Genomic DNA, 23,721 nt, shown 5'->3' with positions numbered 1-23,721 from the left:
AATTACTGTAAAAGATCATAAGAAATAAATATTCTTCCAATAGAATAACTTAAGAACCCCAATGGAGAAGATTAATGTTATTTCTTAGTCTTTACTGATGTTTGGGTTTCTGAGTTTTTTTCGGCGTTCATGCATTGTGAAGATATGAATGCTATTTCTAGGCTCTGGATATAGGTAGACTGAAATTTCAGTCACTAAGCAAGGTGCTCATTAAGCAAATCATTACATGACCAGGCCTGATTTTATGAAAAATTTTATCATTGCCATTAGGTGATTCACTGTAGTTGTTAAGTGAATCACATGTTCATTAAGTGAAACACACAATTGTTAAGTAAATCTGGCTTCTCCAATTGACTTTGCTTGTCAGAAACTGGGCTGGGAAGATCACAAATCATGTTTATGCCACCACACCAACCATTGTGAATGCAAGCCAGTTGAAAATACCCAAATTGCAGTCACATGACCATTAGGGTGGTTTGACTTCAATTGTAACTTCAATTATGGGTAATAAGTCGCTTTTTCTGAGATTACTGTAACTTTCAATCATTGTTAAACAAACACTCATAAAATGAAGACTACCTGTATATTGATGAAAAATATTGATGAAAAATTCCCTTATGAAATAATTGTAGACTACAAAAATGAACCAAAATCTGTATTATGTAATGTAATATTTATAAATATGATGTCTATATTCAATATTATTGTAGAGCTTCTGTCCATAGATTCTGATATTAGTGATACTTGTCAGATGGGAACTTTTTGGTAATTGCTATTACTCAAGAGTTTTTTTTATATAAATTGTGCTGTGGAAATTCAAATGCTAATAAACCTTTTCTTGGTCTTATTTGCCTAAATTATTTTTCTTCTATAACATAAAAAGAGTATGCTTATGTACATTTTTGGGAAGAACATTTGTATTTTAAAGAAATAACATATCAAAATTACTCAGTGGCCTAGTTCATACATAATATACCAATTTAAGAGAATATATGTTACTCAGGAATGAACTGTGGAGTCCTTGGTAATCTGCAAGAAAACAACTAAGCTCAGAGGGTACCAAGGACTTCACACATAATGCTAAATTACAATTCCTTTTAATTTGTGCAAGTAGTTCTGCTCTTTTCTATCATACATAATTTATGGATTTTCATTTCATATTAACTTGTCATACTAATTTGGTTAACATTATGGTTCAGCATTATGTGTGAACTAGCATGATATCTAGTGAAATGTTTCGATACATTCCTTTGTAGAAAAGTCTAAATAGAAAATAATACAACTAATTTGCTAAACATTTCTTCTTTCCTTTTCAAAGGTTTGCTCCAAATTACTGCTGATGACTTTTGTTTCTACTATGCAAGAAAAGATGATGGTTTCTGCTTTCCAGATTTTCCAAGAAAACAAGTTCGAGGACCATCTTCTAACTATTTGGATCAAATAGAAGAATATGGCAAAGGAGAAGATTTAAGCAGGTTTCTAAAGATAAATATTTTTTTAATTCAGAAAGCCTGACAAATCTTTATAACTTGATAATGTGTTGAGTCAGTTTCTGCTTGTGTTCTCTAGCTATGTCATCCAGATGTTGATTACTCCAGCTTTGGCAAAAACAAACAAACTGTTCTTTAAAGTACTGAATTCTTGCATAATGCATACTTTACTAATGATTCATAAAATTGTTATATCAAATATATTGCAGGTGTCTTATCTGAAATCTTATCAAAGTTACATGTTAATATTTTTCTGATTTGTTGAAAAAAACACTTGCTTTCCTGATTATTCTTTCTACTCAATATTTTCATATTTTTAATTTTTATATTTTATTTGCATAATTTATAATCTGCCTGATTTCACAAACTCCATATGGCAATACAATCATTTATGATTAAAAATGGAATGATAGGATTTAAATGTAGTGCAATTAAAAAAGGTGCTTCTTATGCTGTCATTGGAAATTAATGAGAAATTCAAGCAGTATTTTTAGCAATGAGAGTCTCATTGTATGAGGTTACAAAATATCCAACAGTGGTCCAGTTAAGATTTCTATAAATTTATGCCAGACTCTTTTATCCCAGTTTTATTTCTGACTTCTATATTATGCTTTGTAAATTAATGTTAACATTTTAACAGGACAACAGTAGATTTTTTCATATAAAAAGAACCCCCATGAGTTCAAGTATAAAACCTTTAAAGCCAGGTCTATTTGCCAAACATGGTATAACTCTCGGGTATTGAGATATTATCTAGTCCTGATTATCTTAGAGCAGGGGTAGGGAAACGTGGCTCTTTTATCACTTATGGACTTCAACTCCCAGAATTCCTGAGTGAGCCATAAAAGGTTCCCCATCCCTGGCCTACTGGTTTTTCAGTTGAGGGGAAATCAATTTTTGACTTGAATGGGACTGTTTAATATACAAATGTAGGACATATTCTTTATATATCCTGCATATTCTTTATATGTCCTACATTTGTATATTAAACAGTCCCATTCAAGTCAAAAATTGATTTCACCCACAACTGAAAAACCAGTAGGCCAGGGATGGGGAACCTTTTATGGCTCACTCAGGAATTCTGGGAGTTGAAGTCCATAAGTGATAAAAGAGCCACGTTTCCCTACCCCTGTCTTAGAGCACTATTTCAAGACATGTTAAAAAAACAACCCACATTTCATTTAGAACCTGGAATAGTCACACTAATCTAGGATCACCATGTACCTTCTCTATTTCTTATTCCAGGTTTACATTTCCAGCAATTTTACATCTTTTCTTCTTTCAATTCTTCTACAATTCTACACTTTTCTTCTTTCTGTACAACCAACATTCAGAATGATCTATATCAGTATAATTTCTATGTAAAGCATTTTGGTCCATGAGGCTATCAAAAACTAGAAAAACATTTTGGTAGCATGTGTTTGACGTAACTTTCTAGGTAGAACTTGGTAATCTAGGCAACCAATACTGGTAGGATATAAACGAAAACCAACAAAATTACAAATTCAGTATGACCAGTCCAAGACCCTGTAGAGCCCTTTCCTTAGTCTGTTTGGATGCCTTTGATGTGATATTATAGCAAAGTTAAAATAATAGACTTTTTGCAGAGTTAACTTGCCCCCAAGAGTTGTAGGAAAGTGATAATCTAGCCTACATGTCCCTTCAATGTTTTTTCTGTATCAGTCTGTCTGTGCCCTCCTAACTTTACTTTTTCACAGGATTACCTTAAAATCCCCAGAATATTCACATTTTTTTCAGCTGCTATTGCTCTAGACAGAAAAATATATTCCTATGTTAATCAATTACTTTTAAGTATTTAGATTATTAGTATTTTTCTAATATTTATTAGAAATATTTAGTACTGTGAAGAATTTAATAGTCTGAATATTTTATTTACTGTTATTTTTATTACTCTTATCAAACCTGTATGAATTTTAACATGGATCTTGTACTTCTTATAAGCCGTATAAAGTGATAGTCAGTGACTATAAGAAAGATCCTCTAACAACCCTGGGAGATAGATTGAGTAGAAACTGCTGGGCAGTCACCCCATGAACCTCTGCGAACATTGCTTCCAACACCTAAACTACTCCCCATGTAATAAACAAAGTTTCAGTATAAATAAATGTCAGTCGAGAAAGAGAGCTAGTGTGAGTAAGGTGTTGGATTAGAATCATCGACACCTACTTGGATCAGTCATATGTAATCAGTCCAATTTATCAGGATTATTCGTTATGAAGGAAGCATTTCTGTGTGGGTACTGACCAAAGCCCTTAAAGAAAATTAGAATTGCACAGAAACAAGTAAATAGATCAGTAGTTTTGCCACAATCAGGTTTTTTTAAATATTTCAGTAAAGTTTTTTATATAAATTGTAATATTTTTGTAATCATTGCAGATCTTTTCATGTTACCTTAACATGGAATTTATAATGAATTATATGATATCAAGTTTTGAAATAATTAATTTGGATTCTAAAATCAATTAGATTACTTATGCAAACTATTGCTCATTTCTTTTTGGAGGGTAAGTAAACGTTCCTGAACAATGTGGGTTGAGACATACGGAGAATAGGGAATTAACATTACACACTATTCAGGAGATCATCCCAACCTTTCTGAGTGACTTTTGCTGGAGTGTATCTGGTTCCAGAAGAGAAGAGCAGACAGGAAACCATATATCTTTAAGTAAAATTATCAAAGGAACCATTTATTTTATGCAGAATAAATATTCCCCCTCTCCCTCCCCACCCCCCACCCCTAATTTAAAGTAATGTATTTCTAACTTCTGTACTGTGAGAAAATTTCTGGACAAAAAGTTTAGGAAATAAATACACAAGCAAAAATCAATGGAAGCCAAAAGACTTTTTTGAGCAGGTAGTATATTCTCCTGGAAGAGTCATATTGCCACTTTCCCAAGTCATTATCTCCAGGTCCATCTAATTTTTCTTCAAACTCTCAATATTATGTACCCTTTCTATCTGTATCAGGTGCTCTCTTTTTCTACCATCTCTTCTTCTTCTAGTTTTGTTTGTTGTTTCTTTATGTGGAAAAAAACAGGCTCTGAGAGTAACTAGTTAATCTCCAAACAATTAATAAATATTTATTATTAATTTGACAAATTTCTAAGGCCACCCAACATCATCAAAATTCTGGGCAGCTTATGACAGAACAAGAAACAATATAACAAAGAAAAGAACAATGCATGCCTAGAAAATAAAAAAAAATATTCAGATGAATATGTCCAAGCATGCAAAAGTCTTGCATCTCGCTCCAACTCAATTGTTGGGGAAAACCCAAGTTTTAAAGACCTTTTCAATACAGTCACACTATGGGCTGTACCATTCTTTGGGTTGATGCTGTTCTAGGAGCAGGCACCATGACAGAGAAAGTCTACTTCCTGGGTCCAATCAAATGATATTATTTCCATGTCTTGGTGTAAATTCCCATGGATGAAACATCAACTAATATTGTAGACCAGTGGTCTCCAACCTTTCTGGCATGGTGGCCCAGCCCGGGAGAGGGGATGGTTCTGTATGAGTGGCAGGCAATGGAACTTCGTATGTGAGCGCCCATCACTCACGCAACCTAGTTCCGAATGGGTCAAGGCCCAGTAGTGGACCATAGCCTGGGGACTGGGACCTTTGTTGTAGACAGTTAACCAAAAAAACTAGCTTATAAAAGAAAGGCCAATCATCAGTTAAATTAGCTGTTTTTTTTAAAGTGAAAGTTACTTTATCTTGAAATTGAAATATATCATATTAAATAAATGCCACCAGTATGTCACATTTTGTATTTTTTGCTATTAAAGATGAAAATTAAAATAATTTTCTTATTTGTTTGTTTTAGGAAACATAAACACAACTGCTTTTGCCTCCATGAAGTTGTAAGTGGTTTCAGGCAACCTGTTGGAGCAGTACATTCTGGGGATGGATCACACCGTCTTTTCATCCTTGAGAAGGAAGGATATGTGAAAATATTAACACCTGAAGGAGATATAGTTAAAGAACCATTTCTGAACATACACAAAGTTGTTCAAAGTGGAATAAAGGTTGGAATTCCTTTTATTTACCATTAGGAACTTCATTTCTTCTAAGTCTAATTTTGTTTAAATTTTGTACTATTTCCAATTTTGCTTAATTTTAACTAGAAAGTAAATAATAAAACAGATCATAAATCTTTTAAAATGAGGTTTTCATTTAAGTTAGTAGAAACAAATGGCTTCAGCCTAATGTGCATTAATCATGATTAAGATCCAACCATAGTTTGAACTCAGCTACTCAGTCAACAGTTACTGAACAGACTTTCCAAGTAAAGTATTCAATTTTCTTTGAGTGTACAGCTATAAATTTGATATAGTTATGCAGTTTAGAACCAGATCATTTTCCTTCTCAATAAAAATGGCTGCTCTTTATAAATTATTTCTATGATATAGATTCACCTTGCCTGTTATCAAATGCTGTTATATACAGAAGAAGGAGCTCTCACTGCATCAACTATTTAAAAGGATAAGTCTTCGCTTATATTAAAATCAAATTCGCCACTATAATTTACGTATTGAAACAGTCCTTTTCCTCCTTAATTTTGATTGTGTGTGTCACAACATATTCCTTTAGAAAAAAACCTATTTTTGTTTTCAAAATTAAGATCTTTACCTATGAAATTGGAAACCTTCATTAAAATAAATGGAATGTTTTTTATTAAATGATGTTAACTGAAAACAGAATAGCTAAGTGACCCTATTTTACTTCAGTATATGTATTAACAATGGAATGGTTTAGTGACTAAAGAAAATTCTTGAAAAGATATGTGCTGTGCTAGGGTTAACATAAAGCAATTGTATATGTTATAATTCTCGGATTATTTTTACATGATTGCATCAAAAAGGTATTACCTGAAAGTACTATCACATATATTAGCTATTTAAAGTCTAGATCTGTTTAAAACAGCATGGTATTAAAATACTGAGATTAAAATTGAGATAAAAATCTGTATTCAGATTAGTAACTTCAGTCTCATCTTATTTATATACCTGTTTATTAATTTGAGTCAAGAGCTGGCATTTTAGTATATTATAAATTGTATGTTCCTTAAGCTTGATTCCCTGACTTTGTTTTTAATAAAAGTTTTATGAATGTGATTGTTTTGAATGATCATCATTAGGTTTTTGTGATTAAACCTGATATGTCATTTAATTGTAGGCTACTTTGTTAAAAGTAATTATGAAAGAATATAGAAGTTGATAAGATCTATCAAAACAATTTGCTATACGACTAGTTAATCTTTCCGCCTTAGGCAGTTTGAATAGTCAAATACTGAAAAAAATACATGCCATGGAAACTGACAAAGTGATTGTATCATAATCATATTGTCACATGACCCAATAAAGTATCCTCCAGATGCATTGCATTGCAACTGTCCTAATGTCCAGATAGCATTGCTAGTGACAAGCCTGCCACTTGGAATTATGGGGAAATAATCATAGCTTCCTCCCATCTGGTGGGAGGAAGCTATGATATTGTATTGAAATCAACCATTTAAAAATGATAATAGTATTTTAATCATAATGAAAGCATAAATCATCCAAGGAGAATTAGAGAGAACATCCATGAAAGGGAAAACATATGTCAGGGAAATGAGTGATACAGAAGAGAGACTGTTAAGAATATATGGGCTAGACTCCTTGACCTCAGCCACCTTAAGCACCGCTCCAAGCTATGAATTGTTTTTACATGTCGGAATGGCTTAAATTTTAATAGAAAATTTCCCTAAATCTTGAGCTACATCTGCTTCTTTGTTTCTTTCTACAGCTGAATGCCACAGTGAAGTCAGTTACACAAAGTGACTTCGATCTTTTTTTTAACAAGCCAACATAATATTTCTATATAATTCTTTGTTCTTCTGAATAGTTTGCCACAATTTATTTATTGTAGTTTATTGATAAAAGCAAAAAAACCCACCAATATATTAAAGACATTTTTTTCTCTTTGTCCTTGTAAATTACATATATCTATACATTGGGTATATCTACTGTTCCAGATTAAATCCGTGAAATATGTTTATTAAAGTGACAATATTGCACTTCAATAAATATTTTTAATAAAGAAAATGTAAATTTTTTTTTCATTTACTCACATTTCATACATACAGCACTATCTTAATTTTATTGCTGGCTGAACGAATCTAGTAATCATTAGACAAGATACTAACTATATTAGTATCTTGTATATAATAATAATTAGACAAGATAAAGCTGTACTAGCTTTAATATCTCTAAAACATTCCATATAATGGGCTTCTCTCAGGTATCATTGATAGGTCCTATCATGTGTGCACATTCTATTACATTTTTAAAATGTGAACCCGCCCTTCAACTGTGTATTTGTCACACAGGCATACACTAAGTAGTTGTAAATGGATCCCAGAAGAATCAATTATCATGCCTGAAATGGAAATATGCAATAAAAAATTAATAGAAAGTCAATCCTTTTTTCCCTACTAGGTCATAATAAAAGTCATTTCCCCTTTCTAGTGATGGCTTTTAATAATGTAATAACATAGCTACTTATTATCTCCAATAGAAACTTCATACATGCTTCTTGTATGTAAGATCATGTATGCAGAGTCCATAGTTAATTTGTGTCATATTTCTGCTCTTCTCTAAGATTTTGTTATCAGATCATTCTAAGACGATCAAAACTTCCTAAGAACAACTCCATAACTATCATTTAGCACAGTGCTAAGTATGATTAGCCTAATTGAAACAGAAGACATTAAATACACAAGTGACTTTCTAAAGTCACAGTACCTGTAAATTCTGGAAGTAATTAGAATTGTTTAGGGAACCAACTGCAGTTCAAATTTGAAACTTCACAATGTTATAAGTATTTAGCTTTTTTTTTTTAAGGCGGCCTTTTAAATACTTGAATTATTCTTTTTTTTTAACAATGTAGGAATTTGTGACTCTTTTATATTTTAAAACAAAGGGATGCCTTGCCATCTTCTCTAATTGATCGTCTAAGATCTTGAGACAGCAGACTTAAGCACTGGGTGAAATAACTAAGTAACTTACATAATATGCATTTAAAAAATAATAATTATGGAAAAATAGGATCCCAGACAGGACAAACTATTGTGTCAGTAGTTTTCTTATCACCAAGACAGAGTTTACTGCATTTCTATATTATACATATGATCCAAAGCTGATCTGTTCAGAAAACAATGCAAAATATAGCATAGATATTAAGTGTTTTACAATTCATAGTCTCATCTAAACCAAAATTAAAATAGCAATTACAAAAAAATAGAATTGCAGGTATACTTTAAGCTACTTACTTGTTGAGCATTTCATCCCTTGAATTTGATAAAATTCATATTCTGTTCACAAATACAATAATTGCTGAAAGAATGTGCATATATAAAATAAGGTGTAACATCTATCAAGTTATGTCTATTTTCTGAATTCAGTTACCGGTAATCAGTATGACAATATATCATATTGCATTGTTCCTTTCTTACCGACTTTTAGAAAATGACTGAATTTTTTAATCATCCATTTTCTTAAAGATCAGAAATAAGTATTTATTAATAAATTTATATTTCCACCTAGCTCACAACAGCTACTATGGGCTGCACAACAATCGGGTAAAAACAGCAAATGTGAAAACAACAGATGTAAAATATAAAAAGACATGTCAAAATATAAAAAGTACATGTCATAAAGTTCATAAACTAGGTTTGAATAAGCTAAAGACATAATGCTTTTAGCTTTAAATAATATATCTTGAGCTTTATAGAAACCTATAAATCAGAAGAAGATAACCAATGAATGCTACTGTATGTAGAACACTTTGATGACATGTGGGCAGTATGTTTATGCTAAAGATTATAGAATGTTGATTTTGGGCCCAGTGTCTTGGACTAGAAGAATGTCCAGGAAGAATGATGATAATTCTTTATCATTTTACATGCACATGTGTAGGTTTAATGTCCTGTGTTTCCTCAAGAAGAATCCCCTGGTACCAATGAACTGAGCTTAGTCCAAAACAAGTCTCTGTATGGAAAGTGTAGTTTTCTTTGTGGGTGTTCTTGAAATTGTATGCTTTATAACCTGTTATTATGGAGATGTGTGTAGTATGATCAAGACTGCCAGTTTCTTTTCTGTGCACTGTATGAATTAGAGCTGCATCCCACACACAGTGTTAGATAATCTATGTTTCTGTTTTGTTATATGTACAACTCAATTTTGACATTCAGCTATTTAAGAAGTGTTCAGAATATCTTCTTCTGATATGTAATTTGTTGTAGGCAGAGGAATTTTTTAGTCAGAAAAAAATCTCAAAACCAAGTAAATGACATGTCATTTAAAATATGTATAATTAAAGAAAGAGGGAAGGAGGACAGAAGACAATTCTAATAGCCACATCATGGCATCCTCTAGCAGGAGTAACCACCAACAATTTAAATCCAAAATATTGGGATTATGAGACTTAACCACAGCATTTCCTCAATGTATTTAACAACTTCCTCTTTAAAAAATGTGACTCTCATCCAACCCACTGGAGATCCTGCACTATACTAGTAAACACGAATAGTTATACTTAAAATATCTTCTAGTCTCTTTTACTATAATCTTTTCTTTTTCCATTTTGAACATATACTATAGAAATTAGAAGTATGTAGTTTTATTCCATATGATAATGCTTTTATTGTTTTTATTTATATAATTATAATGGAAATTTTAAGGACACTTACTAGGGAGTATGTATTATTGACTGACTAGTTTTATTCTTAAGTAAACAGTGGAATTACAGTAAATCAGTATTTTTCAAACAGATTTTTATTATGTCTTTAGCCCTTTTAAATCTGGACGTGCTTATTAACCCTATGCTAATTTTTTTCACTTTAAAACAATTAAAAGTCTTATGTGCAAAAGGAGAGACAGAATTTTCCATTTTTCTTGCCAAGATGGTAAAGAGTAGTGAAGAGTGTATTGTGGCACTTAGTATCACATTTGTGTGATTCTTTGCTTGTATGAATCCTGGAAGAAGCTGGATGTGGGTAGAGTGTATGTAGAGTGATTTCCATTAGTCATCATTTAGGTGGGATAGGAGTCAGCAGCTCCTCTGCTGCTATTGGATACACAAGAAGATGAATGGACAAGATTAGAAAGATATAGGCTCTGGTCAAACACAGCTTCTGATGCTAAGATAAGAATCCACATAGTTTTCACAGAAACAGTATTGGGTTTTTTTTCCTATTGCCTTATTCTTGTTACTTTTTGGTTTAGTTTACCTTTAGCCTTACAATAAAAAGAAAAAAAATAGAAAAGATGTGTGAGAAAGCAAACCAATAAATGCAGACATGTCTAGTGATACATAATGCAGCACCATCTTTCATTTGATAGAAGGAGGTCATATCTCAAGCAACAGATCTTAAGGCACTTGGGGTAGTGAGGTATGAAGAAAACAATGGTTTGTCTGCTGTGTGGTTTGCTTTTTTACGTCCCTGAATATTTAGCAGCCTGTCTTATCAGCTTTGGAACATGATTTGAAGGATGGCTATCAACTCTGACTCGGGAAACAAAATGTTTTGGACTACTCCAGGCTATAACTCTCAGGTTTTTTTTTTTAATTTCTTTTTAGAACAGGGAGGGGGAATGGAAACACCTCCCCTTGAGATGTTTCCATTTAGGGCTCCCAAGGGTCTTAAATTTCTGGCCGACATAGCTAATAGAATAGACTGGCTTCTTGTTTTTTATTCTATTGGAACCTGGTAGTACAGCTCTAATGGAAGGTTATGATGAAACGAATGGTGTTTCTGCCTCTAATGTTTATGCGGCTTGCTTAACTTGACAGGATAAATAATAGAAAGTTGATAAAGTCAGAAACAGCAGACTTTCTATTCTTCAAACCAAACTCAAACTTTCAGTGATTAAATTAATTCAGACATTTTGTAGTTCTAACACCAGGGAGGTCTGTTATGACATTGCAGAGGTTTATCTAATCTAGGAAGATCAGGTCTCTGAATTTACTTTCTTAAGGTATTTATAATGTGCTAGCCATCATAGTGCTTAGCACAGATGTGTTTACTTTTCCTTGTATGGCTGTTCATACTTGATAAAATCATAGGGAAATCTTTCTCCTTCATGAACATGATGTGCATTCTGGCATATTTTCAATTAGCAGAATTTCAGCTAAGACCCACAATAGCTTTCCAAAACAAATAACTTTGGCCCAAATTTGCAACTTCTGACCAAAAGGTAGTGCAGCTAGAATATTTGCCTGTTGTTTTATTTGTGCAAAGAATGCAAAAGCCACTATACAACAAAAGTTTGCACATAGATAATCACGACAAATCTAGAAGCAAAGAGAGTTTTAAAAATAGTTTTTAAAAATATTTTAAAGATATCCTCCAAAAAAGTATTTTACTCCATATGGCAGTTAATTACGTTTCCCCAATCTGATATTATTAGATCAGGAGTTCCCAGAATTCTTAACTATCATGACAAAAGATTAGAAAAAGCTGTACTGTGTCCCTATTCACACAAATTTAAAAACAACCCTTTGAAACCCATTGGCCTTAGCTAAAATAACTGTAGACATAAACTCAGAACCTGAAACAATCAGCAATTTCAGTGAGGTAGATTTTCACAGGCCATAGACAATTTTAGAATTAGTCCCAGGCATAGTCTGAGCATATATTATGTTGCCATGTTACTAGAGCTAAGTAGATTTGAATCTACCTGTATTTGGAGGAGAGGCAGCCTATAAATCTAATGGGTACAATCTTGCTTTCCATTATGAAGGGAAAATTGTATGACAAACAATGCAAACTAGGATCTAGAGCTGCTCTGAGAGTCTTACTCTAAAGCTAGTGTGGCTGACAGCTCACAGGCATAGAAATTGTGAACTGACATACGGTGAGCTAATGTGGGAAAGAGAATAGCATTGCTGGCAGTCAATTTCCATGGCCATTATTTCCTGGAAAAAGCCTGTGAAGTAGGCAACTGATAGACCAGTAGGCAAAATGGTGCTGCCACTTCACCAAAATAATAACTTCAGTAAAAATCGTAACCTTATCAATAGAAGCAGCAGAAAACTTATAATGTGCTCACTGATGACAGAATTGGCAACACACAGCTGGTAGAATCTGGCTATTTTTCTGAGCTTCCCTTCAGCCTTTAAAACAATACGAAATTCTTATTTGAAAACTGGCCTAGTGCCATTTTTTAAAACATGCTAAACTTCTCTACATAAGAAATATTAATGGAAGCCATGTATCTCTTTCTCCTGCATCCTACACCAATATAGACTTGAAAGTATAGCCAATAGGATGTGGGCTGATATCATTGACCATATCATCAACTACAGTATATTAAGTATACCATAATGTGTTCGTCACAAAAATTGTATCAGTAGACAACAGAAAATGTTATTTTAAAACTGAAATAGCTGAAGACAACTTTAACTTCTTTCAGCTGGACATGTAATGAATGCAGCCATGAAGACGAGACATCAAAATCTTGTTATGAGGTCATGTTTGTGTTGTGATTAGGGAGTCATGAGGCTGAGCCCATATTGTCGGCTGATAGTCAATTTTATTAACAATAACTTGCCATTGGTAAAATTTATAATCTTGCATTCAGTGCCCTATCTGTCTTTTTGTGACAAAGTACAAAACCTCCCAAATTCAAACCCTGTCATCTTCATACCCATTTCTGAAACCCTGGAAGTCTGTCTGCTTCTAAAACCGAACTGCAAGAGGCGTTCAGAGAAGCAATTAGTGTAGCTTCAGTTTTTAGCAGCTGCTTTACTGTAAACTTAAGCTGTTTTCTAAAGTGTGTGTAAACAAGTTTTAAACTTCAAATGCAAACCACCCAAGAGATTATATAAAACATACAAGACTGTTAACAAGTTGCTGTGAAACTACACTAAATTAGGCCCAACAGAAAAACATATTTAAGGACTTTTTCATAGTCTGGAAAAAGGGACAGAAGGACTGGTGTTTGAAGTAAAAACATTCTATTAGAAAGTTCAGCATTGCACCAGTTTTAATTTCATTTGGTCTTATGTTGATTATATTTTATGTAGCCAATTTTTTTATGCCAGACCAAATTTCCAGATGGTTATCATATTATTTCCATTTTATTTGCCCATCAGCTATCCTCACTGGCTCTGATGATCAGAAACCACAAGAAATGTGGTTAAGAAACCACTTAAGAAGTGTATGCCTTCTTAAGTAATATGGAATAAATATTTTCAAGTTACAAACAATTATGCAGCACTTTCTATCTGCATATAGTTGAAGGCTGCAAAACCTCTGGACTGATCAAACCTAATGATATAATTTGAAAGTTCATACTATCTTATATATGATTGAATAGAGATGTCCTTGAAATTAACTTGGAACCTATTCAGAACATACTGTTAATACTTGAGAGGAAAGGGAATAAAATCAACAAAACCTAGGCTAGAACAGTGGACAGAAACATAGAAAATGACATTTAACATGGAGAAATATGGTTGATACTTCAAACATGTTTCTGCCACTACTTATCACTACAGTTCCTTCCCTCATGGATGTTCAGAAAACTGATACCCCATCTTGTATGAAAGCTGTATTTAAGAGTAAAATATTTATGTAGATGAGTTTATGGAAGCCAAAACACAGATATGAAGAATTTTGTGCTTTTTGGCTATTTGCCATTCTGGCCATTCAGAGCAATATCCCATGATTTACTTTTATAACAATTAAGATAGATATCTGTTTAAACATATGAAACTATTATTTCATTTCATAGTGTAGCTGAATGTATATAGTTCAGGTAGAATATTAGTAAGGGTGCAAAATTTTAAGTCATAGTTTTATTTTCCAAATTATTTGCTTTGATCTTTCAAATCACTTGCTTTCTATTTCTTGATTTATTAGTATCATCATCATCATCATTAGTTCATGTGCAAAACACATTGGGTAGCAAGTGTTTTTCATTGGTTTTGATCATTTGCAGCATCTTTGGCATCATCCCAAGGGACATTAATAATCTTAAGGTCTTCAATAAATGTTTGGCGCCAAGTTTTCCAAGGTCGGCCTTGTTTTCTCTTTCCTAAAAAGGGTATACAACAAAATGCAATTCTTGGATGCTGGTGTTTAGGCATATATTAGATATGGCCAACAAGCCACACTCGATGTTCACTCACATCTATTAGTATAATTGCCTTCTAATGCTGTGTACTATTCTATGTTCTATGTAATAGCAATAATTATACTGTATATAGAGAGATTTATACAGTATCTTTTCAGGACTATTTCCTGGATATTCAGAATACAGCCACTTACTATGCTATATTAATTATTGTACCAATATATGTTAAAGGACTATATGGTTCTGTAATGGAGAATAGGTAAGCATTAGCAAACACTTTGGATATATACATTGCTTGTTTTAGGTGCTTTCACAAAATGTCTATTCATAAAATAGCTGTCTCAGTTGTGGGCAATCATAAACATTTTCTAGAAAGCAAATTAGCAGTGTTGCTTTCCATCAAATCCTCAACCATCTTCCCTGAACGCTTTTTACCAATCCAGATTGGCTTTGTACTTTGGGAGACAGGCAATTTCACTTCCAAATAAAACTCTGGGCTGTAACCACCTAGCATTTTATTCTCTAAGAATATAAGGCCTATATTCGTTCCAAGGACTAAGGGTATGTGTAGGTAGGCATCTCACAGCATAAGTTTGGATTTGTTAGAGACTCAAATTATCTCTGCTCACAGTTTAGCTGGAAAAAGATCCTTATAGGCCCATTATAAAGTCCCATCTTTTTCTTCTGGAGAAAACAAACAGCAAAACTTTGCAAGAACATATATTTCCCACTTATTTTTTTTGCCTCCAGCAGCTACTGTTTTTCTTTCCCAAGAATGCCAATAATTATTTTAAAATTGACTTCTTATTTTTCCAGCTTGTGTACAACTAGCCAATGCAGAGTAGGGTTGTGGATGTTTGCTACATTTTCTGTCAACCACTGTTAATATGATTGCTAATTTAAAAACTTTTATCTTTGTTTCGAAGATAATTGTAATTGCATATATATATATCAGAAAACAGATAATCAGAGTTGCAAGGGACCTTGTAGGTCATCTAGTCCAACCCCCCCGCCCAAGCAGGAGACCCTACACCATTTCTGACAAATGGCAGTCCAATCTCTTCTTGAAAGTCTCAAGTGATGATGCTCCCAGAACTTCTGAGGACAACGTGTTCCATTGGTTGATTGTTCTCACTGTCAGAAAGTTTCTCCTTATTTCTAGGTTAAATCTCTCCTTGTTCAGTTTCCATCCATTATTCTTTGTCTGGCCTACAGGAGCTTTAGAAAATAGCTTGACCCCTTCCTCTCTGTGGCAGTCCCTCAAATATTGGAAGACTGCTATCATGTCTCCCCTAGTCCTTCTCTTTGCTAGACTAGCCAAGCCCAGTTCCTGTAACCATTCTTCATATGTTTTAGTCTCCAGTCCCCTAATCATCCTGGTTGCTCTTCTCTGTACTTTTTCTAGAGTCTCAACATCTTTTTTGTAATGTGGTGAACAGAACTGGATGCAGTACTCTAGGTGTGGTCTTACTAAGGCTTTATAGAGTGGGATTAGTACCTCCCTTGATCTTTATTGTATCCCTCTGTTAATACAATTTAGGATTGGGTTAGCTGTTTTGGCTGCTGCTGCACACTGCTGGCTCATATTTTAGCTGGTTATCCACTAAGATTCCAAGATCCCTCTCACAGTTACTGCTATTGAGTCTGGTTTCACCCAGTCTATATGTGTACTTTTGGTTTTTCTTGCCTAAGTGTAGGACTTTACTTTTCTCTACATTGAATTTCATTTTGTTAGATATTACTCAGTGTTCTAGTCTGTCAAGATCCATCTGGATCTTGAGCCTATCTTCTTGTGTGTTAGCTATTCCTGCCAGCTTAGTATCATCTGCAAATTTGGTAAGTTCCCCTTCTATTCCCTCATCTAAGTCATTAATGAAGATACTGAAGAGTACTGGGCCTAAGATGGAACCTTGTGGCACCCCACTGCTTACTTCCCTCCATGTAGACTTAGACACATTAAGGACTACTCATTGAGTACAGTTTGCCAGCCAGTTGCGAATCCATCTAGTGGTGGTGCTATCTTTTTGACTTTTTTCTAGCTTACTAAGAAGTAGGTTGTGGTCTACTTTGTCAAATGCCTTGCTGAAATCTAAACATATAATGTCCACAGTATTTTGCTGGTCTACTAATTTAGTCACTATGTTGAAGAATGAAATAAGATTGGTTTGGCATGATCTGTTCTTAACAAACCTGTGCTGACTGCTAGTTATTACTTTACTTGTTTCTAGATGTTGGCAGATCTGTTTTTTATTATCTTTTCCAGTATCTTCCCGGGTATTGATGTTAGGCTGATTGGTCTATAGTTTCCTGGGTCTGTTTTTTTTTTTCCTTTTTTGAAGATGGGAACCACATCAGCTCTTTTCCAGTCCTCTGGTAGTTCTCTGGTGCACCAGGATTTTTGAAAGATGTGGTGCAGTGGTTCTGAGATGATCTCTGCCAGCTCCTTTAAAACTCTGGGATGTAATCCATCAGGCCCTGGTGATTTGTGTTCATCAAGATCAGACAGCTGTTCTCTTACAAATTTTTTGCTTATTTTAACTTTTATTTCTGGTCTGTCTTTTACAGTTATGTTTTTGGTGGGTTGAGCTATAGTTTCTTTTTGAGTGAAGACCGATGCAAAGAATGAGTTAAGCAGTTCTGCTTTCTCTCTGTTGCCTGTTACTTCCCTGCCATCTTCTCTCTTTAGTGGACTGACTGTTTCCTTCATGTTTTTCTTGTTATTTATATGTTGGAAGAAACTTTTTTTATTATCGTTGACTTTTGTTGCAAGTCTTTGTTTGTTCTGAGCCTTTGCTAACCTGACTTCATCTTTGCAGATTCTGGCTATCTGCTGATATTCTGCCTAAGTTATATGTCCTTCTTTCCATTTTTTGTACTTGTCCTTTTTTTTTCTTTCAATTTGCCATCTTTGTGCAGCCATGCTTGTTCCATCTTGGATTTCTTGTTTTTCTTTCTCAGTGGTATTGTGCTGGTCTGGGCTTTTATGATCATTCTTTTCAGAGTTTCCCAAGATTCTTGAATTGTTTTCCCCTTTAAGATTTTTATCCATGGAATCTTTCCCAAGTTCTCTCTTGAGTTTATTAAAATCAGCTCTTTTAAAATCCAAGACTCTGGTGTCATTATGTTCTGTTGCTTGTGTTTGTGTTATGCTGAATTCTAGAATGACATGGTCACTCTCGCCCAAGGTTCCTGCAGTTTCAACTCCCTCTATCACTTCTCTCTTTGTAAGAATTAAGTCCAGTATGGCTGTTCCTCTAGTTTCACCCTCTACCTTTGGGACAACAAAGTTGTCAGCTAGGTTGGTTAGGAACTTATTTGATTTCTCACTTGGTACAGAATTAGTTTTCCAATTGATATCAGGATAATTGAAGTCTCCCATTACTATTGTTGTGTGTTTCCTGCATATGTTTGTTAGTTGATTGGCAAAAAGGACATCTATTTTTTTCTGCTTGTTTGGGTGGGCTATAATATACACCAATGGCCATGTCATTCTTTTTTCCTTTTATATTGACCCATATGCATTCTAGGAGGTTTTTGTCTTTGGTTTCATGCATTTCTGTAGCAATATAGTGGTCCTTTACGTACAATGCAATTCCACCTCCTCTTTTATGGGGCCTGGTTTTTTTGAATAGTTTGTATCCTTCTACCAGTATGTTCCAATCATGGGTTTCATCCCACCAAGTTTCTGTTATTCCAATTATATCATATTTACCTTCATGTATTCGGAGTTCACCCTGTTTGTTCCCCAGACTTTGTGCATTTGTATATAGGCACTTGAGATCTTTATGTCTGACATTGTGTTTACTGTCTACATAACCTGTGTTGTGCCTGCCTACCCCTACTTTCTTGCCACCTGTTTGATTAATGCACATGGTATGGCACTCACTATTAAATGCTTGATTTTGGTTGACAGCAAGGTTGATAATTTTACCTGCACAAACATCTATTTTGCATGCACTGGTATCCTTATTAATTTTAGGTTGCTATCTACCTTTATCTACCTTTAATTTTAGGTTGCTATCTACCTATATCTACCTTTTACTAATAATACAGCAAGAATTTTTCTTCTGGCTGTGGGTTGAAAGCATATTGGACCACATGCAAGAGCCATGAAAACTATTCTCCGTAGGATATATTCAACTTTAGTTTGTTTTGTTGCAAAAAATAATATTTGCTTGAGTGGGTTAGCTCTAAGTTATCAGTTTTTCAATAATATTATGGCTTTTTCAGTTTGTACTATTTTTACTGACAGTTGTTTTCCTTCAAAATACACGTGAGGAGCACAATTTACCATATCACTCTTTTTTAGGATTAAAAAGTTGTTCTTGACAAACTTTGAACTAAAGCATTCGATTTGAATTGAGGAAATAAATGTAAGTTAGGTAGTAATGACTATACACAATTGATATTTTTTTGCTGGGACTCATAGCACCAGCTAATAATGTCACTGTAAATTTCCTTTTTAATAAAAGCTAGCCAGAAATAGCCCAAGGGGGAAAATTAGGAAATTAAAATCTATATGAATAACACAGTTGCTTAAACATACTATTATTTATGTAAATTATGAATTAAAAGCTGTACAGTAAGCAAAGTTGAATATGCACTCTCAGATATTATATAATGCAGAAATGAGACTGTAAATTTAAAGTTAAGGATGTTATACCTTATTAATCTGACCTGCAATATTAAGAGTATAATGCATAATGAAATACTGAGTGCAATCTTATCCCTGTTTACCCAGATCAGATGAAAATTTCTTCCAAGTAGATTGCTGTCAAATTTCAGCTTCATGTTTTTAAATATTTATTTTAAGAAAGGCTATTAAAAATGAAACCTCAAACACAAGCAACTCTGTGAATAAACCAAGTATATACGGTACATCTGTTGTAATTGTTTCTGGTACAGCAACTTGAATATTGTATCAACATTTAGAACCTGAGACTCACATTCATAGTGAGGGTGGGACAAGTTGTGCAGTGAATACCTCTGTTAGAAGCCACAGTGTTTTCATGCATAACACCATGAACTCAAATATCCCTAACGTATTCAGGAAATCCACTTCCTCTTTCTACACTCTATTATATTTTTAAACTAAGTGATTATATCTTCAGTTCTAGCAGAACCTGGCCAATTATATTTTAAAGTCTGAAACATTACTGAAAGCAAATATAATTAATTCAGTAAAAGAGCTCTGTTTATTAACAATGCATTATTTTATTTGTCTTCTACGACATTACTTATATGATAAAACAAGCTGTGTGCTGGCTAGGATCCTGGACAAAAAGCTACTTTTCATAGGAAAGAAATGATGGTGAAGCAACAGTGTGGGCTGCAAGCAGCAATAATTCTTTTGTAGGAGTTTAGATAAGATTTCAGCATTTCTCAAAATTCCCTGGAATGTATTGGTCTCAGATCCAATAGAGAAATATTCAGTTTAAAATTAAATGCCTTACAGTCAGAACTATAGAAATCAAATAATAATAACTTTCATCATATTTTTTTTATTTAATGCTTCTAAATCTCCCCTTTTCCTATATTAAAGAAAAGACACATATTTTTGCTGTAACAGTTTATCATAATTATTCTCTTTGAGCGATTTACTATGTGGTGTTAACTATTATGTATTAAGGAATGAGAGACCAAACCAGAGCATTCACAAGTAAAGGCTTTATTCAACAGAATAAAGGGCTGTCGCGTCTGCATACTAACAAGCAGACATGCTCCAGCGAACAGCGGCTGGCTCGACCTAGCAGCCGGCTTTTATAGCCGACTGTCGAAGGGAGCCAGCCAATGGGGGCTGTAAACGCCCCCGCAATATAGACGGACTTGATTGGGAACTTTGGTCAGTTCCAATGACATAACACCCCTTCCCCCCAGATGCGAACATGAATAGTCCTTTAAATATGCAGGGGGTCTGTGCGAGCGCCCGGACCGGCGCAGTTCAGGTGAGTCACTGAGTGGACCAGAGTTCAGGGAATCAGGATTGGTGGGTGCTGGAGAGCGGGGTTGCTCTGGAACCTGATCAGGCGTCTGTGAACAGTCTCTGCCACCGGGTTGGGTTGTAGTATAGTCATTGTCCGGCAACCCGGTGGCATCGCTGGTCGGCAAGGCTGGCGTCTCTGGCGGACGGTCCCGGTCTACCGTCCGTTCCCCTCGCTCGGTCTGTGGTGACAGGCCACTCAGATGGTCCCCGATCGGATTCGGCTGTGGCGACTGGAGATCTACAGGAGTCCATGGTTCAGCATTGGCATGCCCACTCTGGCGCTTCCTTATCTGGTCCAGATGTCTGCGCCAGACTTGCCCGTCCTCCAGTTGAACTTGGTACGACCTCAGACCGGTGATGGCCACGACTCTCCCGGGTACCCATAGCGGATCGCCGGCGTAGTTCCTGACAAACACTGGGTCCTGCAATACAAAATCTCTGACCCTGCTGTCAGACCCGATAGGAGTGTCAGGGCAATAATGGGGATGCAGCCTGTCTAACACCGTTCTCAGGCGTCTGCCCATTAGGAGCTCGGCAGGCGACTTGTTTGTAACTGTACAGGGGGTCGTGTGTTGGCTCAAGAGAAAGCGGGAGAGCTTAGAGTGCCAGTCCTCTTGATTGAATCTGGCCAACGCCTCCTTTGTTGACCTAACGGCTCTCTCTGCCAACCCGTTGCTGGCAGGATGAAAGGGGGCCGTTAAGATGTGCCGGATGCCCAGGTTGGTGACATACCGGCTGAACTCTGTAGACGTAAATTGGGGGCCATTGTCCGAGACTAGAGTGTCAGGCAGCCCGTGTGTTACAAATAAACGGGTCAGGGCTTGGGCAACTGCCCGGGTGGTGGTCGTGGGTAGTAGGGCCACATCGATCCACTTGGAAAACGAATCCACGACCACCAAGAAGGTCTTGCCGTGCATTGGCCCGGCCAAGTCAATGTGCAGCCGTGACCACGGTGCGTTGGCACTCTCCCACTTGGTCGGGGTGGTAACTGGTGGTGCTGGCCTGGATTCCTGACAGGGTCGGCAAGAGCTTACCCATTTGGCGATCTCGTCGTCCATGCCCGGCCACCAGACGTAACTTCGAGCCAACGCCTTCATTCGGACGATGCCTGGGTGACCCTCGTGCAGCGCCTTCAGGACAGGTCTGCGCAGGGAGCTTGGAATGACGACTCTGGTTCCCCACAACAGGCAGCCCTGTAAACTGGAAAACTCTAGCTGGCGGGTTTTAAATGGTGTGAATTCGGTTGTGAAATTAGTGACCGGCCACCCCCTCCGCACCCAGTCCAGAACCTGGGCGATTGTTTTGTCTTTTTTGGAGTGGAAGGCGATGTCGCCTGCGGTGACAGGTAGTTTGAGCTCGCTGACATCGAAGATGGCGTGGACCGGAGCCGGGTCCTCTACAGAGGTTGGCAGCGGGCAGCGGCTGAGGGCGTCGGCGTGGCTTAGGTTTTTTCCCGGCCGGTGAACGAGTGTGTACGAGTAGGCCGCCAGGAATAAGGTCCACCTTGTCATCCTGGGTGACAAGACTTGGGGTGTTTGTTTGTCCCCCGACAGTAGCCCCAGAAGCGGCTTGTGATCAGTGATGAGTTCGAATTTGTGACCAAAAAGAAATTCATGGAATTTTTTAACCGCAGCAACAGCGGCTAGAGCCTCTTTATCAATTTGGCTGTAGTTACGCTCGGTTGGTGACAAGGTTCTGGAAAAGAAAGCGATTGGTGCCTCGGAGCCGTTGGGTAGTCTGTGGCTTAAGACAGCCCCGATCCCGAAGGGGGATGCGTCTGCTGCTAAGACTAAAGGAAGGCGCTGGTCGAATTGGATTAGGACAGCGTCTGAGGTGAGTAGTGATTTGACTGCTTTAAAGGCAAAATCCTCTTTGGGTCCCCAATGCCATGGTGCATTTTTGTCTAGAAGTCTATGTAACGGTTCGGCTACTGACGCTTTGTGGGGTAGGAACGAAGCGTAGAAATTTAATAAGCCTAGGAAAGCCTGTAATTCAGCCTTTGTGGAAGGCGTGGGTGCCTCGTGAATTGCTTTGACTTTAGATTCTACCGGGTGGATGCCAGAGGCATCTATTCTATACCCAAGAAAGTCCACCTGTTTAGTGGCGATGGCACACTTCTCCCTCTTTAGTTTGAGGCCATGCTGTCTGAACTTGTCTAAAACCGCTCTGACTCTTTGGAAGAGTTGGGGCCTGTCCCTGGCTGAGACCAATATGTCATCAAAATAAGGAACCACGCCAGGGAGGCCTTGGAGTATACGTTCCATTAATGACTGAAAAATGCCTGGGGCAACACTAACGCCAAATTGGAGACGCCTGCACCTGAATGCCCCTCTGTGAGTGACAATAGTTTGTAAATCGGCCATTTGACTGTCAACAGGAAACTGCTGATAAGCCTGAGACATATCCAATTTGGCGAAAATGGTGCCAGGCTCAAATGTGTGGAGTAAGTGCTGGATTACCGGGACTGGGTAGGCGCTAACTTGCAGATAGCGGTTAATTGTGGTCTTATAATCAGAACAAATTCTTAAACTGCCATCCTTCTTAAGGGGTGTGACAATTGGGGTTTCCCATTTAGCAAAATCCGTGGGCTCAATCACCCCCTGTTTAAGTAATTTGTCCAGTTCCGCGTCCAGTTTAGGGCGTAGCGCAAATGGTACTCTACGCGGCTTTAAACGGACGGGAACTGCTTGGGGGTCCACTGAAAAAGAAATGGGTGTGCCATTGTAACACCCTAATTCGTTGCTGAACACATCAGCGTAGTCTGCAAATAGGGAGTCGATGTCTGAAGTTGAGACAGCATGGACTCCCGTTAAGCTAAGACCGAGATAGGGGAACCAATCCAACCCCAATAGACTAGGGAGGGCACCGTCAACAACCACTAAAGGCAGATGGCCTTTAAAGGATTTGAATTTAACAAGGAACTTGCCTTTTCCGAATACTGGAATATTCTTCCCCTGATAGTCCCTCAAGGTGAGGTGGCTCTTCTGGAGCTGGTTCCTAGACACGCTGGGCCGGATTTTCTTAAGAGTGTTCCACGAGATGATCGAGAGCGCTGACCCGGTATCGACCTCCATGAGACAAGGTTTACCTTCTAAATGAATAGAAA

The 23,721-nt window shown here is 36.4% G+C and overlaps 1 protein-coding gene across 2 annotated transcripts in view; it reads left to right on the top strand.

The window, feature by feature from the left end:
* HHIP (hedgehog interacting protein) overlaps positions 1-23,721 on the top strand; it is a 98,844-nt gene that overhangs the window by 31,745 nt on the left and 43,378 nt on the right. For both annotated transcript variants that reach the window (XM_087936088.1, XM_026697809.2), the window contains exons 3-4: positions 1,319-1,475; positions 5,338-5,539. In XM_087936088.1, coding sequence (XP_087792214.1) covers positions 1,319-1,475; positions 5,338-5,539 — 359 coding nt within the window. The remainder of the gene's footprint in view (positions 1-1,318; positions 1,476-5,337; positions 5,540-23,721) is intronic.

Source organism: Pseudonaja textilis, chromosome 6 (genome assembly GCF_049901715.1).
Source record: "Pseudonaja textilis isolate UNSWEBS1 chromosome 6, rPseTex1.2, whole genome shotgun sequence".
Taxonomy (NCBI): domain Eukaryota; kingdom Metazoa; phylum Chordata; class Lepidosauria; order Squamata; family Elapidae; genus Pseudonaja; species Pseudonaja textilis.
This window is presented reverse-complemented; position numbering and strand designations above follow the sequence as displayed.